Below are 13,990 nucleotides of genomic sequence, written 5' to 3'. Positions count from 1 at the left end.
TCAACCACAAGGGGGGAGAAAAATATCCAGAGCAAATACTTTGGGTTTTGAGGGAGAGATGGACAGGGAGGGTGGTCAGGAGAAGATCCTCCCCCCTGCTAGCTGGATTTGGGGGGGAGGGGGCTGGAGAGCTGCTTGTTGTGAGGCTGGGAAGCCACAAAGGGGTTCTGGGGGCTCCTGGCACTGAATGCTCTCTGTGGGCGCCTCCCGGAGCATGAACTGCAGAGAGAATGAACCGTGAGTGTTGCACTTCTGGGGCAGGTAGCCCTGATGCCCCAGAGCATCCCCTCCCCAGCCCGTGCTGCTGGCCTCCCCTCACTCCCTGGGGCAGCAGCTGCATGTGGGTTGCACAGCTGCCAAGAAGCCCCAGTGGAGAGCAGCAGTAGCCCTGGGGTGCATGGATCGGGGTCATGGAGCGCCCCCTGCTGGGTGCTGGAGGCTGCTGCAATACCCTGGCCAAACTGGTGAGGTCTGGCCCCTGTTTCACTGCGCTGTGAACCGCCCCTCAGGGGCTTACCCCTGGGGCTAACCCCTGGGGGCTGTGGGATAAGAATAGGCCCTCGGTTTGGCTGTACTTGTCGTAAGAGGCGACTAAATAGCCACCGGGTAGATGGGACTCGATAGCCTGGGAAGGCAGCTCATCTGAGAGAAGGAAGACCCTGATCCCAAACCTCCACTGCCTTGTGGCTACATCCAGTTACGGAAAAGGCTTCAGGAGTCAACCTCCAGGCAAAATCTGGAGCCGGAGTCCCTGAGGCAGTTCATGGCTGAACCCAGTCACATTCTGGCAACTCCTGCGACGTCGCTGGAACCAGCCGTATTGGCTTCTGCCTTTCCATTGGACAATTTCAGCGACGTGGAGGGGAGAGATTTGCTGCATGAGTAACAGCCTATCCTCCATACCTATTTTACCCAGGCTTCGCGCACTGGAGAGGACACTCTGTTCCAGAACCACCATTCAGAGCGTGACACCATAGTCTTCCGAGACTGAAGGATGCCAACAAGAGCCGCCCCTGACCTCTGGAAGGCCAGATCTGGGTCTGACCCCCAAGCGGCCAAGAGAAACCCCTTTGCTCTTGGTTCAGGGGCCAGGACCCTCAGCTGCGGAAGGTCCTAGCACCAGCTGGAAGTCCCAGTAGGTGGAATCGTGAACTGGGGGACGTGACGCTGTCACCCACTTAGAAAGCAATTGAGGCTACAATCCTACACACACTTTCCTGGGAGTAAGTCCCATTAAACATACTGGGACTTACTTTCTGAGTAGACACGCATAGGATGGCGCTATAAGTTTGTTAACTGCACAGGTTAAGAACATAAGAACAGCCCCACTGGTTCAGGCCATAGGCCCATCTAGTCCAGCTTCCTGTATCTCACAGCAGCCCACCAAATGCCCCAGGGAGCGCACCAGATAACAAGAGACCTGCAAGGCTTCCTGGGAATTGTAGTTTAAGAACATAAGAACAGCCCCACTGGATCAGGCCATAGGCCCCTCTAGTCCAGCTTCCCGTATCTCACAGCGGCCCACCAAATGCCCCAGGGAGCGCACCAGATAACAAGAGACCTGCAAGGCTTCCTGGGAATTGTAATTTAAGAACATAAGAACAGCCCCACTGGATCAGGCCATAGGCCCATCTAGTCAAGCTTCCCGTATCTCACAGCGGCCCACCAAATGCCCCAGGGAGCACACCAGATAACAAGAGACCTCATCCTGGTGGCCTCCCTTGCATCTGGCATAGCCCATTTCTTAAAATCAGGAGGTGGCACATGCACATCATGGCTTGTACCTCGTAATGGATTTTTCCTCCAGAAACTTGTCCAATCCCCTTTTAAAGGCGTCCAGGCCAGACGCCATCACCACATCCTGTGGCAAGGAGTTCCACAGACCAACCACACGCTGAGTAAAGAAATATTTTCTCTTGTCTGTCCTCTCTCTCCCAAACTCAATTTTAGTGGATGTCCCCTGGTTCTGGTGTTATGTGAGAGTGTAAAGAGAGTGTAAAGAGCACCTCCCTATCCACTCTGTCCATCCCCTGCATAATTTTGTATGTCTCAATCATGTCCCCCCTCAGGTGTCTCTTTTCTAGGCTTTTCTAGGCGTCTCTTTTCTAGGTTCCCACGATGCCGGGGGGGGGGTGGTGGTGGTGTCCACTTGCATTTGAGTCCAAAGCTGACAGCTGCAAGGCAGAGACCGGAGTCTCCTTGTCTTTCAGTTGACCGTGCAGATGTCCCAGAGGGGGTCCTCTTGGATGAGGCCTTTCCCCACTTGCTCTCTCTCTCTCCCCCCCCAACCCACAGACAGACGGCCTCTTCCGTGGTGGCCCCCGGAGTCAGCCTTTCAAACAGCCTGGCTGCCCACCTGTGGCCCAAAGGCCTTTAATGACCGGCTCGTTCAGTAGGGCCAGTAGATGAATGAAACAGGTGGCTCAACTCCGCGTCGCAGGCCCCCAGAAGCACATGGTGGTTATGGCCACCTCGTTCCACAGTGGAGAGGGTGACCCACCTACACGCCCTACGTCCTGCTGTTCTCGCCAAGGACTGCGTCAGGTCCCGCCACTCCTGCGCAGGACCTTCCCCTTGGCCTGCTGGACCCTTTCACGCTTTGACCCCCCCCCATCACCTACACCCCTCACAGAAATGGGCTATGTCAGAATGCCAGATGCAAGGGAGGGCACCAGGATGAGGTCTCTTGTTATCTGGTGCACTCCCTGGGGCATTTGGTGGGCCGCTGTGAGATGCAGGAAGCTGGACTAGATGGGCCTGTGGCCTGATCCAGTGGGGCTGTTCTGATGTTCTTATGTTCTTATTGATTTCCCACCCTACAGGCGACAGGACATGCTTGGCAGTAGCTCTGAGTTTCTTCCCGCCGGGAGCCTGTTCAATGCCAATGCTTTCCCAAGCGGCCCAAATAAAGGAACTGGAGGGCTTTGCTGGGGGGCAGGAGGGGACGGTCCGCTTTCCTCCTCTCGTGGTGCACTTCTCACCGCTTAGAATGGAAGCCCCAGGAGTGTGGGGCCAGAAGGGGGTCTCGACAATGCCCTTGTGAGACTGGGGGAGTTTGTTGTGTGTCATTGTGCAGCTTCTTTTCCCCTGGTGAATACCCCTGGTGAATACACCAGCCCCCCCAGCCCCCCAATACCTGCACGCCCTTGCAGCCCACCAAGCCTGCTTTAAAAGCCTTGCTCCCCCCCCCCGAAATCTTGCATGGGGTGTGTGGTTGACCAGGGGAGCCCCTCCCTGGTTCGGCTTGCTTTCAGCTCCCTGCCCCCTTCGTCTCCCCCCCCCCACAGCTTCTTGGGTGCTACCGCTTGTTCCACTGTCATGTAATCCGCTTGTTCTAATAGCATTAAGTGTTTGCAAGAGGCCGGCCCCTGACCTCTCTCTGCTCGGTTTAATGTTCTGTTGGGGGGGGGGTTTGAAGTGGCCAGGCCCAGCTTGGGGGGGGGGCAGTGGAGAAGCTAAGCAGATTGATGGCAGGGGAGTGTTGGCAGGGCTAAGTGTTGGCAGGGGAGTGTTGGCAGGGCTACAGAAGCACCACACGCAGGGGGGGGCTTATTCCTTGGAAGGAAGCAGCGTCTCAAAGCTCAGGGTGTGAAGCCCTGCTTGCTGGCCCCCTAAGGTGTCCAAAGGAGACCCTGACCCCAGCACCTCCGTGCAGCGTGGAAATGGGACCTGGGACATCTAGTCCAGCTTCCTGCATCTCACAGCGGCCCACCAAATGCCCCAGGGAGCACACCAGATAACAAGAGACCTCATCCTGGTGCCCTCCCTTGCATCTGGCCTTCTGACATAGCCCATTTCTAAAATCAGGAGGTTGCGCATACACATCATGGCTTGTACCCCGTAATGGATTTTTCCTCCAGAAACTTGTCCAATCCCCTTTTAAAGGCGTCCAGGCCAGTCGCCGTCACCACATCCTGTGGCATGGAGTTCCACAGACCAACCACACGCTGAGTAAAGAAATATTTTTTTTTGTCTGTCCTAACTCTCCCAACACTCAATTTTAGCAGATGTCCCCTGGTTCTGGTGTTATGTGAGAGAGTAAAGAGCATCTCCTGATCCACTCTGTCCATCCCCTGCATAATCCTTCCACTCCTGGGTCCAAGTTGCTGGTTGCTGGAAGGGGGACAGCCCCAGGGGTGGAGACGTTCACCTTGGTCCTCCTTGACAAACTGGATTGTTGAGTCTATGGGGTGGGGGTGGGGGGTCTCCAAAGGCCCCCTCCAGTCACCTGTGGGGCAAATCCCCATTTTTCACAAGGCAGCAAGATCCCTTTCTTGGCTTGGCTCCTGCCTGGATGAGTCCTTTCGAAGCCAGTGCTAATTGAAGTTGTTTTTCGGAAAGTGACCCCCACCAGGCAAATCCCCCCCCAGCCCTTGAGCTCCTCTTAAGGAAAGGAAGCGCTTTCTGGGCCCCCCCATGAGTTTTCCCCCCTCTCAGAGAAGGGTAAGAAGATTGAGAATTAACCCTTTCCCTCTCTTTATATTCCGAGATGGGTCACCTGGAAGCCCTCACATGCCACGGAGTGCCCTCTGGTTCAGGGCACAGACCAGCCTGAAAGGGACCCCCCCAGACCCCCCCATGCTCAGCAGAAGGGTAAGTGGCCAGGGGCCGACAGGGCCTTCTCCACCCTCCCTGGGGTGGACTTCACTCTTGGACACTGAGGGGGCTCTCTCTCTTTTCCCTCTGCAGGGCAAGCGGGTAAGGCTGGCATCAACTCTGCCCCAACCACAGGGGGCCCCCCTAGTTGTAGTGGCAAAGACCCATCACTGGACATCATGAATCATCCTTCCCACTTTTGAAGCCTTCCCAGCCAGGGCCTGGCAGTGCCTCTTGTGGCCACGGATGCCCTACTTGGGGGGTTGCGTGATATCAAGGCTGATGGTCTTCTGGCTCCCTTGGATCTCCTGCTGCTCATGGGGGTGTCCCTGCTTTGTCCCCCCCCCCAATTCCAATATGATCGGAGGGGGGGGAGTTCTGTCTGTCTGTGAGGTGTCCTGGCAGGGCCACATGAGAGAGAGAGAGAGGCATGTGTGCCCTTTGAAGTGGGACAACCAAGCAGGTCCCCAAAGGCCATCAGGCAGGTTCTGGGTTTGCACAGCCTCTTGGAATCTCCTCTCTGGGCACCTATTCTGTCATCCTGCCCCCCCTTCTGCACCCCAAATGCCATCTTCACCCTCATTCTCATGCCTCATCCTGTAATGCCAAACCCCATTTTGTGCCTTGCCAGGTCTGCGAGATGCACTGCGGCTGTTTCTCTGAGGGGGGGCCTGCCCTTGCTGGCAGCTCCTACTGGATATCAGGTGAGGGGGGGAAAGGGTGCAGTGGGAGAGCCTTTGGGGAAGGGGACCTCTCTGGAGCCCTGGCAGGTCAGAGCAAGGGTGCAAACCTCCAGAACTCTCCTTCTGACAGTTGCCCACGCAGGTGCCCCAAAGCTGCCAGGGGCACCATGAAAGCGCCAGGTGTCTCCTGCTCCACTCTCACGACTTGTTTTCATGAGAGGGGCTGTCCCAACCCCATTGGCTTCACGTAGCCACGACAAGGCTTCCATGGATCTCTTGAATCCCCTCTGAACACCACCAGAGGCAGTGAGCAGGACCGCATCTTGTGGGAAGGAGTTCCGCAAGCAAATTCTTCCCGTGAAGGATGGTGGCCCTGGGCGGTGGTCTGGGCCTGCTGCTGGTCACTTCTTTTGGGCTGCAGAACCCAGTGCGAGATCTCTGTGCCCCCCTGTCTGTCTGTCTATCTGTCTGACTCCCTCCCCATCCAGGGCTGGCCTTCCCCAACTGGGCCTACAAGACGGAGTCCAGCCCGGGCTCCCGGCAGATCCAGCTGTGGCACTTCATCCTGGAGCTGCTGCAGAAGGAGGAGTTTCGACACGTCATCGCCTGGCAGCAGGGCGAGTACGGGGAGTTTGTCATCAAGGACCCCGACGAGGTGGCCCGCCTGTGGGGCCGGCGGAAGTGCAAGCCCCAGATGAACTACGACAAGCTCAGTCGGGCCCTCAGGTAGGCAGGAAAGCTGCCCCCTGGCACAAGCCGGCCAGGGGCAAGCTCAGTCTCTCCGAGAGCCAAGTGGGGGGGGGTGGTCTTGGTGGGGCATCACCAACACCTTGAACTGGGCCTGACCACAGACCTGCAGTGGGCGCAGCGGGTTCAAGAGGGTTGCGGCATGATCACCACCCCTTGGGCCAGCTAGCAACCCAGGGGTGGCCAACTGGGATTTCCGAACAGGTGGCTGCCTGCTGGGCTCTTTGGGGGCTGCCCCCTTGACCTGTGTGGCACAGCCAACAGTGGCAGCACCTACTAGACCACTGCCACCCACTGGGCATTCTTGGCCCACCACTCATTTGCCAGGCCCACTCTAGGCCTCTCCACACTTCTTTGGGAGGGGTCTGCCAAGGGCAGGGGTCTGCCTTCGGGGCCTCAGCCCCCTCCCCTCTGGCCAGCAGGTATTACTACACCAAGCGCATCCTGCGGAAGACCAAAGGCAAACGGTTCACCTACACGTTCAACTTCAGCAGGCTGATCTTCGTCAATTGCCCTCTGTGGGGTGTCCCGGCTGTGCCCAGGCCACTGCTTATGGGGCCAGCTGGTGGGTGCCGGCCTTGCACAAGGAGCACTACTCTGCAGACGGAGGTAACTGTCAGGGTGGGGTGGGGGGGGGGAAACTGTGGGAGTGACCCTCTTTCTCTGGCTGGACCCACACAGCTCCCCTTCTCTTGCCCACCGCCACGGAGTGACCGGGGCCTCCCTCCCTCACCAGCTGTTCCAGTTCCCCAGAGGGGCTTGGCAGTCTCCGCTTGCCTTCCAGAGAGGCAGCCGTGACTTGACGGGCACCGAAGACAGGATGGGAGCCGGCTCTTTCAGCAGTAAGAATGGTACGTGCGCCTAAGGCGGATCTTGGGGGGAGGGGTCCCAGCTGGGGCCAACCATGTTTGGCCCCCCTGAGCGGTCACATACGGTCAGTATGCCTGAATCTCAACCAGTGTGGCTGTGGCTGGCCTCGATTAACGTCCGTAACCTGCTAATCAAAGGCATTAATCACGTGCTGCAGCATTAATTAAAATGCTATCAGTAGAGGTGGGTGAAAACGGCTACGGTCATCCGTCCGGCAGCCCAGGGCAGTTGGTCAGCCGAGTCTGTTTTCTCTCCCCTCTAGGTCTTGAGTCAGGGCTGCCGGCCGGCCTCTTTGCCTCCAGCTGCTGCAGCTTCCAACCTCCGGAGAAATGCCCCCCACTGGCAGTGCGGCCCACCCCGCTCCCCCACCCCAGCGTGGCCCCCCCTGCCTGCCGCTCGCTCTGCTCCCTGCCCCAGCACCCCCTCGCTGGCGCTCCCTGCTGGTCGGGGTCCTTTTTCCACCCCAGCCATCCCCTCCTGCCGCTGGAAGAATGTGCTGGGGACAATGGTCACCCAGGGCTCCCTATGTCCCAGCATCACCTACTGGCTATGGGTCTGCCCCATCGGAAGCCGGGCGGAGCCACACGAGGCCATCTGAGCCCCCCAGGGGGGCTGCTGCTCCCTCCCAACTCACCCCTCTCGTCTTGGGAGGGCAACAAGCTTAAGGAGGCTCCCCTGGGCGCTGAGCCCTTTGGCGAGGTGAAGCGGGAACCTGTTTCTGAGGCCAGGGGGGTGCGCAGTGAAGACCCCGTATTCCTGGGGACAGCGGGGGCTCAACACTGCTCCCCACAACCAGTCCCTGTGCACAGTCCCTCCCGTTTCTGGTCCGTGGCTGGCCTCAGGCCGAACTGGCCCCTGCATCCAACCTAAGAAGCAGCCCCCCTCCGTCACCTCCCCTTCCCAGGAGTCTACCCCTCCCTTGCCATGCAAAGATTCCTTCCCCCCAACAACCCTACTGCACAGCCCAGCCTTCAGCCTGACACCTGAGCACATAAGAATAGCCCCGCTGGATTAGTCCAAGGTCCATCTAGTCCAGTTCCCTGCATCTCACAGTGACCCACTAGGTGCTCCACTGCTGGCAACCTGTTGGCAACCTTCAGTCTCGAAAGACTCTGGTATCGCGCTCTGAAAGGTGGTTCTGGAACAGCGTCTAGTGTGGCTGAAAAGGCCAATCCGGGAGTGACAATCCCTTCCACACCGGGAACAAGTGCAGTCTGTCCCTGGTCTGTCTCCCTGGCTATGGGCCTTCCTTCTTTGCCTCTTTGCTTCAGTCTGTTGGCCAAGTGTCTCTTCAAACTGGGAAAGGCCATGCTGCACAGCCTGCCTCCAAGCGGGCCGCTCAGAGGCCAGGGTTTCCCACCTGTTGAGGTCCACTCCTAAGGCCTTCAGACCCCTCTTGCAGATGTCCTTGTATCGCAGCTGTGGTTTACCTGTAGGGCGCTTTCCTTGCACGAGTTCTCCAGGGAGCCCACAAGACCATAAGAGACTTGCATCCTGTGATCACCCCATCTTATAGGGTACTTTACATGGGGCGGGGGGTTGCACACACAGGCCCCGATTACTATCTCAAACAGAAGATGGAGGAAGTGACACAAGGGCAGATAAGGGGAAAGCAGGCAAGCCCTGTTGGGGCCTCACAGTTAAAGTCTGGGGGCGAGAAAGAGGCCCTTGCCCTGAGGAGCTTACAGTCTAAACTTTGCCAGAGAGGGGAGAAGGGGGAAGGATGTGGCCGCTGCAGCTGGCAGGGGGAATGAGAGGACCAGAGGCGCTGCTGGCGGACTGAAGAGGAGCGCCTGGGTGCTTTAGGGGTGCTAGGAAGGAAGGGAGCCCCCTGTGTGCGCATGCATGCTCTGTGCGCCGGGGAAAGTGCTCCCCTCCCCTCCTGGAGAGCGTTCTTTGGGGCTCATGGGGAAGGTCTGCCCGTCTCCCAGCCTTGAGAAACCACCTGGCCACAGAGCCCGTTTCTCCCCCTTTCCAGCCAGCATACATACCACCCCAAGTGTTGATTGTAAGCTCCATGGGGCAGGTCCCTGCCTTGGGGGTGGTTGTTGCCACCGCCACGTTTTGGCAGACACGGCCACCCTTGGCCCTGCATTCCTGTATCATTAAATGCAAATAAACGTTACTGATGCCTCTTTGGACAGGTGGTGCGATATTTGGGGGGGAAGCACCAGAATTCACAAGCAAGGCCAGCACTAACTCCAAAAGGGTTTTTCTCCTCCTCTGTGGGATCTCTGGGTTTTTGGATGAGCGCCCCATAACAAAACCACCGCCTTGTGTCTCTGGGGCCGCACGTCCTTGGAACGGAGACCTGATGGCTGCTGCTGTGGGGACCTCGAAGGGCCAAGAGATGTGGCAGGCAGGAGCAACAATAAAATAGCTGGTGCAAAAGCCACTGGGGGCCAGGCACCCAGTATTTGGCTACCAGGAAAGGTTGGTGAGCCAATCTTTTGGGGGTCGGAGGCCTACCTGGCTCTCCCCTCATGGGAAGTGAGGTCTGAACAAAGAGCCTGGCTGGAAAGGAGTTCCTGCACAGCCAGGATGCTACTGCCACGTCTCAGCCACACTGGTCCATCCATAGAGGCCCATGCAACAGCAGCACCCCCTCGTGACTGGCTGAGGCCACTGCAAGTGTCTCTCAGCTGTGGGGCAGCCTGCAGAACCATGCGTAGGGAAGCACGGAGCCTCCATTAGCTGGAGGGTTGAGTTGCCCACAGGCCCCATTCTCCCTCCCCCCCACCACCACAATAGCCACTCCAACCCAGGCCTGCCGCAATGAAGCTTCTCCCCACAGCTTGTCCTTGGTGAATCTGATGCGGCAGGTCTCTCAGCGCATGAGTCTGTGGCAAGGCAGAACATGGCGCACGTCTCCACCTGCAGAATCTAGCAATGCTGTACATGGGCTGCTAGCGATGGTGAGACACCACCATTGGCTGAAGGTTGGGCACCCAACAGTTGTGGTTGCCTCAGGATGCAATACTGCAGGGTGGCCAAGCTGCAGCTCGGGAGTCACATGCGGCTCTTTGACATATAAAGTGCGGCTCTCAGAAATATGCTCTCTGAGCATCCTGTTGCCACTCCCTTGCACCTGACATTATGAGATAGGATACCTCTAAAACCAGGTGGTTGCACAGACCCATCACGGCTTGTCACCTGCAGTGGACCTTTCCTCCATCAGTCTGTTCACCTACCCCTTTTGAAGGCATCTAGGCCTTCAGGTGCCATCACCACATCCTGCAGCAGGGAGTTCCACAGATTAATTACACGCTGGGTATAGAAATATTTTCCATTTTTAACTATTTAACTTTTAAAGTATTGCCTGTTTTAACTCTCCTGACATTCAGATCCTGTTAGGGCAGTGGTTTCCAAATTGTGGATCGGGACCCGACAGTGGGTCATGAATTGGTTTTTGGTGGGTCGCCAAACTAATTGCCTCAAGCCCTGAGGCTATTCAAAAATCAGATACTGTAGCTGCTAACTAACCCGTATATGTAAATATAGGGAGATAAATGTTTGATGGTCTTCTTTTCCGGTCATTATTACTAATAAATAAATAAAATAAAATATTTCTTTCTAGATCTCCTTTCCAAAAGTCTGGTAAATCTAGGTGGGTTCCAATAGTGTGTCGTTTAAAAAAGTGGGTCCAGGTGCTATAAAGTTTGGGAACAAGGGAAAGGTAAAATCTTGGGCAGACATCTACCAACCCAGGCAATAAGGTGGCAATCTTATACCCACTTTTCATGGGAGTAAGCCCCATTGCGACTTACTTCTGAGTAGACATACATGGGATTGGGCTTGGGTTTTATAGGATTGCCAAACACACACACACACACACACACACACACACACACACACACACACACCAGCAGCAGCAGCAGCAGCAGCAAAACAAGTCAATAGGAGCCAATGGAACTGTTCCCAAAGCATTGTGGGAATTGTAGTTTGGAGGCCTTTTCTGCCAGACAGCCTTGAGTGACTCTCCTAGAACAACAATTCCCAGGGATCCTTGAGGGAAGGGAATAAAATGCCACAGAGGGGCTGTCCTGTGCCTTCCCTCTCTCGATGCATCCTGGGAATGGTAGTTTTGGTGTGCATGAGGAATATTTTCCTCTTGAAGGCCTCCCTCCCCTTATGGAACTATAACTCTCACAATTTCCCTAAGGGAAAAGGACTGAGGAGTTAAACTATTATTACTGCGGTTGACTAACCCCACAACCAGCCCTCTGTGCACGTGGCCAGCTGGTGTGGCCAGCGTAGCGCCTGAAGCGTGGCAGCCACTTCCGTGGCTTGAAAAAAATCTGCCGGGCGTGTTTGGGGGAGTCACAGAAGAAGCACCCCCCAACTTCTTCATGCCAAGTTTAGCCACGGAAGCAGAACCGTCTTCAAAACGTGGTGTTGGCCATGTTGACGTCACGGATACATGCCAATACGGAGCCACAAATATATGCCAATAGTACTGAGCAAGCAGAGCAGGCACCAAGTGACTTGAAAACCAGATTGGCCAACTGGGCACCCAGTGGGTGCCTGTAAAGCAACCCTGGTGGGGCCACTCCACCCCCCCATGGAGGCTGTCTCTGGGGAGATGGGACCCACCGTCTTCATCTCTGGTCCAATGAAGAACTCACCTGGCCTCGTGAAAGCAGAACCGTGGACGTGGTCCACGGCTGGCTGGAGGGTGACGTGGACGTGGACGCTGCGGCTGGCTGGAGGGTGAAAGGAAAGGGAGCAACAGTTGCACCACCAGGCTCTCCTTTCTTGGAAAGCCCGCTCAGCTCTGTGACATGCTGCCCCAAAGACACTCTGTGCGTGCTCAGTGGCACTGCCTCCTTTGTCATTACTCTGGGCAACCCAGAGACGAGCTCCGGCTTTGGAAGCCAACTCCCACACTGAACCCCTGTGGGGTCTACAGGAAGCATGCCCAGCAAATCAGGCTGTGGAGGGTCCATTGTTTAGACTGCAGTCCCCTTGGGGCAAGGACCTTGCCTGGTGTGGTGACCAGCCATCTATAATGCTGTATAAATCATAAATATGTGGTCATGGGGAATAGCTCTAGGTACCCTAGGTAGGTCATGATGACGATTTAATTCATCCCCTGCAGCCCCCCCCTTTTGGGAAGGGCCTGCCTTGGGACTGCTGAAGCTGGCCTTTTGCACCCACAATGGGTCTGTGTAGACCAGTGTTTCTCAACCAGTGGTACTTGAGGTGGTGTCCAGTGGTACATACGGGACCCCCAGACCCCTGGCAGCACTATCAGCAATGCAACATGACACGCAGGGGTAGGAGGCTGGCCTTGGGGGGCAGAGCTCCAGCCCGGGCTTTTTGCATGCTCAGAGAAGCCCTCACATTCACCCGTACCAATGTTCGTGACATTGCATCTGGCCTCCCAAACTGGAAGTAACTGGTGATGACATCATCCCCTGGTGGTACTTCCTTCCCATTGGTGGACCATGAGAAGTGGGACAGCAGAGGACAAACCTTGAGAACTGCTGGTGTAGAAGGACAGGTGCAGAATCTGTCCTCAGGTCTCTCCCCCCACCCCCGGCTCCACCAGGTGTGCCAAATGTAGGCCCCCTGGGGCAGGGCACCAGCTTCCCAGGGTGCAATCCTATGCATGTCTAGTTAGAGGCAAGTCCCATTTAATTCAACAGTTCTTACTTCCAGGAAAGCGTGGATAGGATTGCAGCCCCACAGCCCAATCCTCTGCGTGTCTACCCAGGAGCAAGTCCCTTTATAATCAATGGGGCTTGGTCCCAGAAAAGCGTGGATAGGATTGCAGCCCCACAGCCCAATCCTCTGCGTGTCTACCCAGGAGCAAGTCCCTTCATAATCAATGGGGCTTGGTCCCAGAAAAGCGTGGATAGGATTGCAGCCCCAGCCTGCTGCAGAGCTTGGGGAGCGGGTGCAGAGCAGGCATTCAGGCTCCTCGGGGCAGGGTGCTATGACCCTTCTCTTCCTCCCACCTGCAGCAGGAGGGAAACCCAAGATGGGGGCGCGGGAGTCTGTAGGCTTCTCGCGGGCAGAGACGGGGGGGGGGGTGACCAGGACCTTCTACCTCTTCCTTCTCCCACCTGCAGCAGCCCAGGATCGGGGTGGGGGAGTCTGCAGGTCACCCAGAGGGGGGGTGGGAGGCCAGGACCTCCCCCCACCTGTAGCAGGAAGGGGAGCCCAGGAGTCTGTAGGCTCCTCGCGGGCAGAGACGGGGGGATGACCAGGACCTTCCTCCTCCCACCTGCAGCAGCCCAGGATCGGGGTGGGGGAGTCTGCAGGCCACCCAGAGGGGAGTGGGAGGCCAGGACCTCCCCCCACCTGTAGCAGGAGGGGAGCCCAGGAGTCTGTAGGCTCCTCGCGGGCAGAGACGGGGGGATGACCAGGACCTTCCTCCTCCCACCTGCAGCAGCCCAGGATCGGGGTGGGGGAGTCTGCAGGCCACCCAGAGGGGAGTGGGAGGCCAGGACCTCCCCCCACCTGTAGCAGGAGGGGAGCCCAGGAGTCTGTAGGCTCCTCGCGGACAGAGACGGGGGGATGACCAGGACCTTCCTCCTCCCACCTGCAGCAGCCCAGGATCGGGGTGGGGGAGTCTGCAGGCCACCCAGAGGGGGGGTGGGAGGCCAGGACCTCCCCCCACCTGTAGCAGGAGGGGAGCCCAGGAGTCTGTAGGCTCCTCGCGGGCAGAGACGGGGGGGTGAGAGGCCAGGACCTTCCTCCTCCTCCCCCCACCTGCAGCAGGAGGGGAGTCCTCCCCCCTGCCCGGCTTCCCTCCGGCTCAGCGGGCGCCTCTCCTTCCTCCTCCTCCTCCTCCTCCTCCCGCGTCCCTCCTCCTGCCCGCAGCCACTGCGGGGCCTGGGAGAGCCAGCGAGCGAGCCAGCCAGCCAGCGAGCGCCAGGCAGGCCGGGCCGGGCCAGCGATGCGGCAGCCTCCTGGGGCTCTCGGCGGCCCCTGAGCCCCGGCCTTCCCGGGCTGCGAGCGCCGCCCCTCCAGCCGCCCTTTGTGCTGCGCGGCCCGGAGCGCGCCCCTGCCCGGGCCCGGAGCGCGGCCGCGCCGCTGCAGGCGGAGGGGCGATGGCCCGGCGGGCGGGGGGCGGCGGCAGCCCCTGA

General features: G+C 57.9%; 1 protein-coding gene across 1 annotated transcript; it reads left to right on the top strand.

The window, feature by feature from the left end:
• The first annotated feature begins 410 nt into the window (after window positions 1–410).
• On the top strand, window positions 411–13,990 carry LOC136635260 (ETS translocation variant 3-like protein). The gene is made up of 7 exons (XM_066610413.1): window positions 411–464; window positions 4,690–4,698; window positions 5,228–5,300; window positions 5,768–6,005; window positions 6,449–6,635; window positions 6,811–6,877; window positions 13,620–13,990. Exons 1-7 carry the CDS (start codon window positions 411–413, stop codon window positions 13,988–13,990), a joined length of 999 nt encoding a protein of 332 aa, XP_066466510.1.

Source organism: Tiliqua scincoides, chromosome 15 (assembly GCF_035046505.1).
Source record: "Tiliqua scincoides isolate rTilSci1 chromosome 15, rTilSci1.hap2, whole genome shotgun sequence".
NCBI lineage: Eukaryota > Metazoa > Chordata > Lepidosauria > Squamata > Scincidae > Tiliqua > Tiliqua scincoides.
Note: the sequence above shows the minus strand (reverse complement) of the source record. Positions and strands in the feature narration are given on the sequence as shown.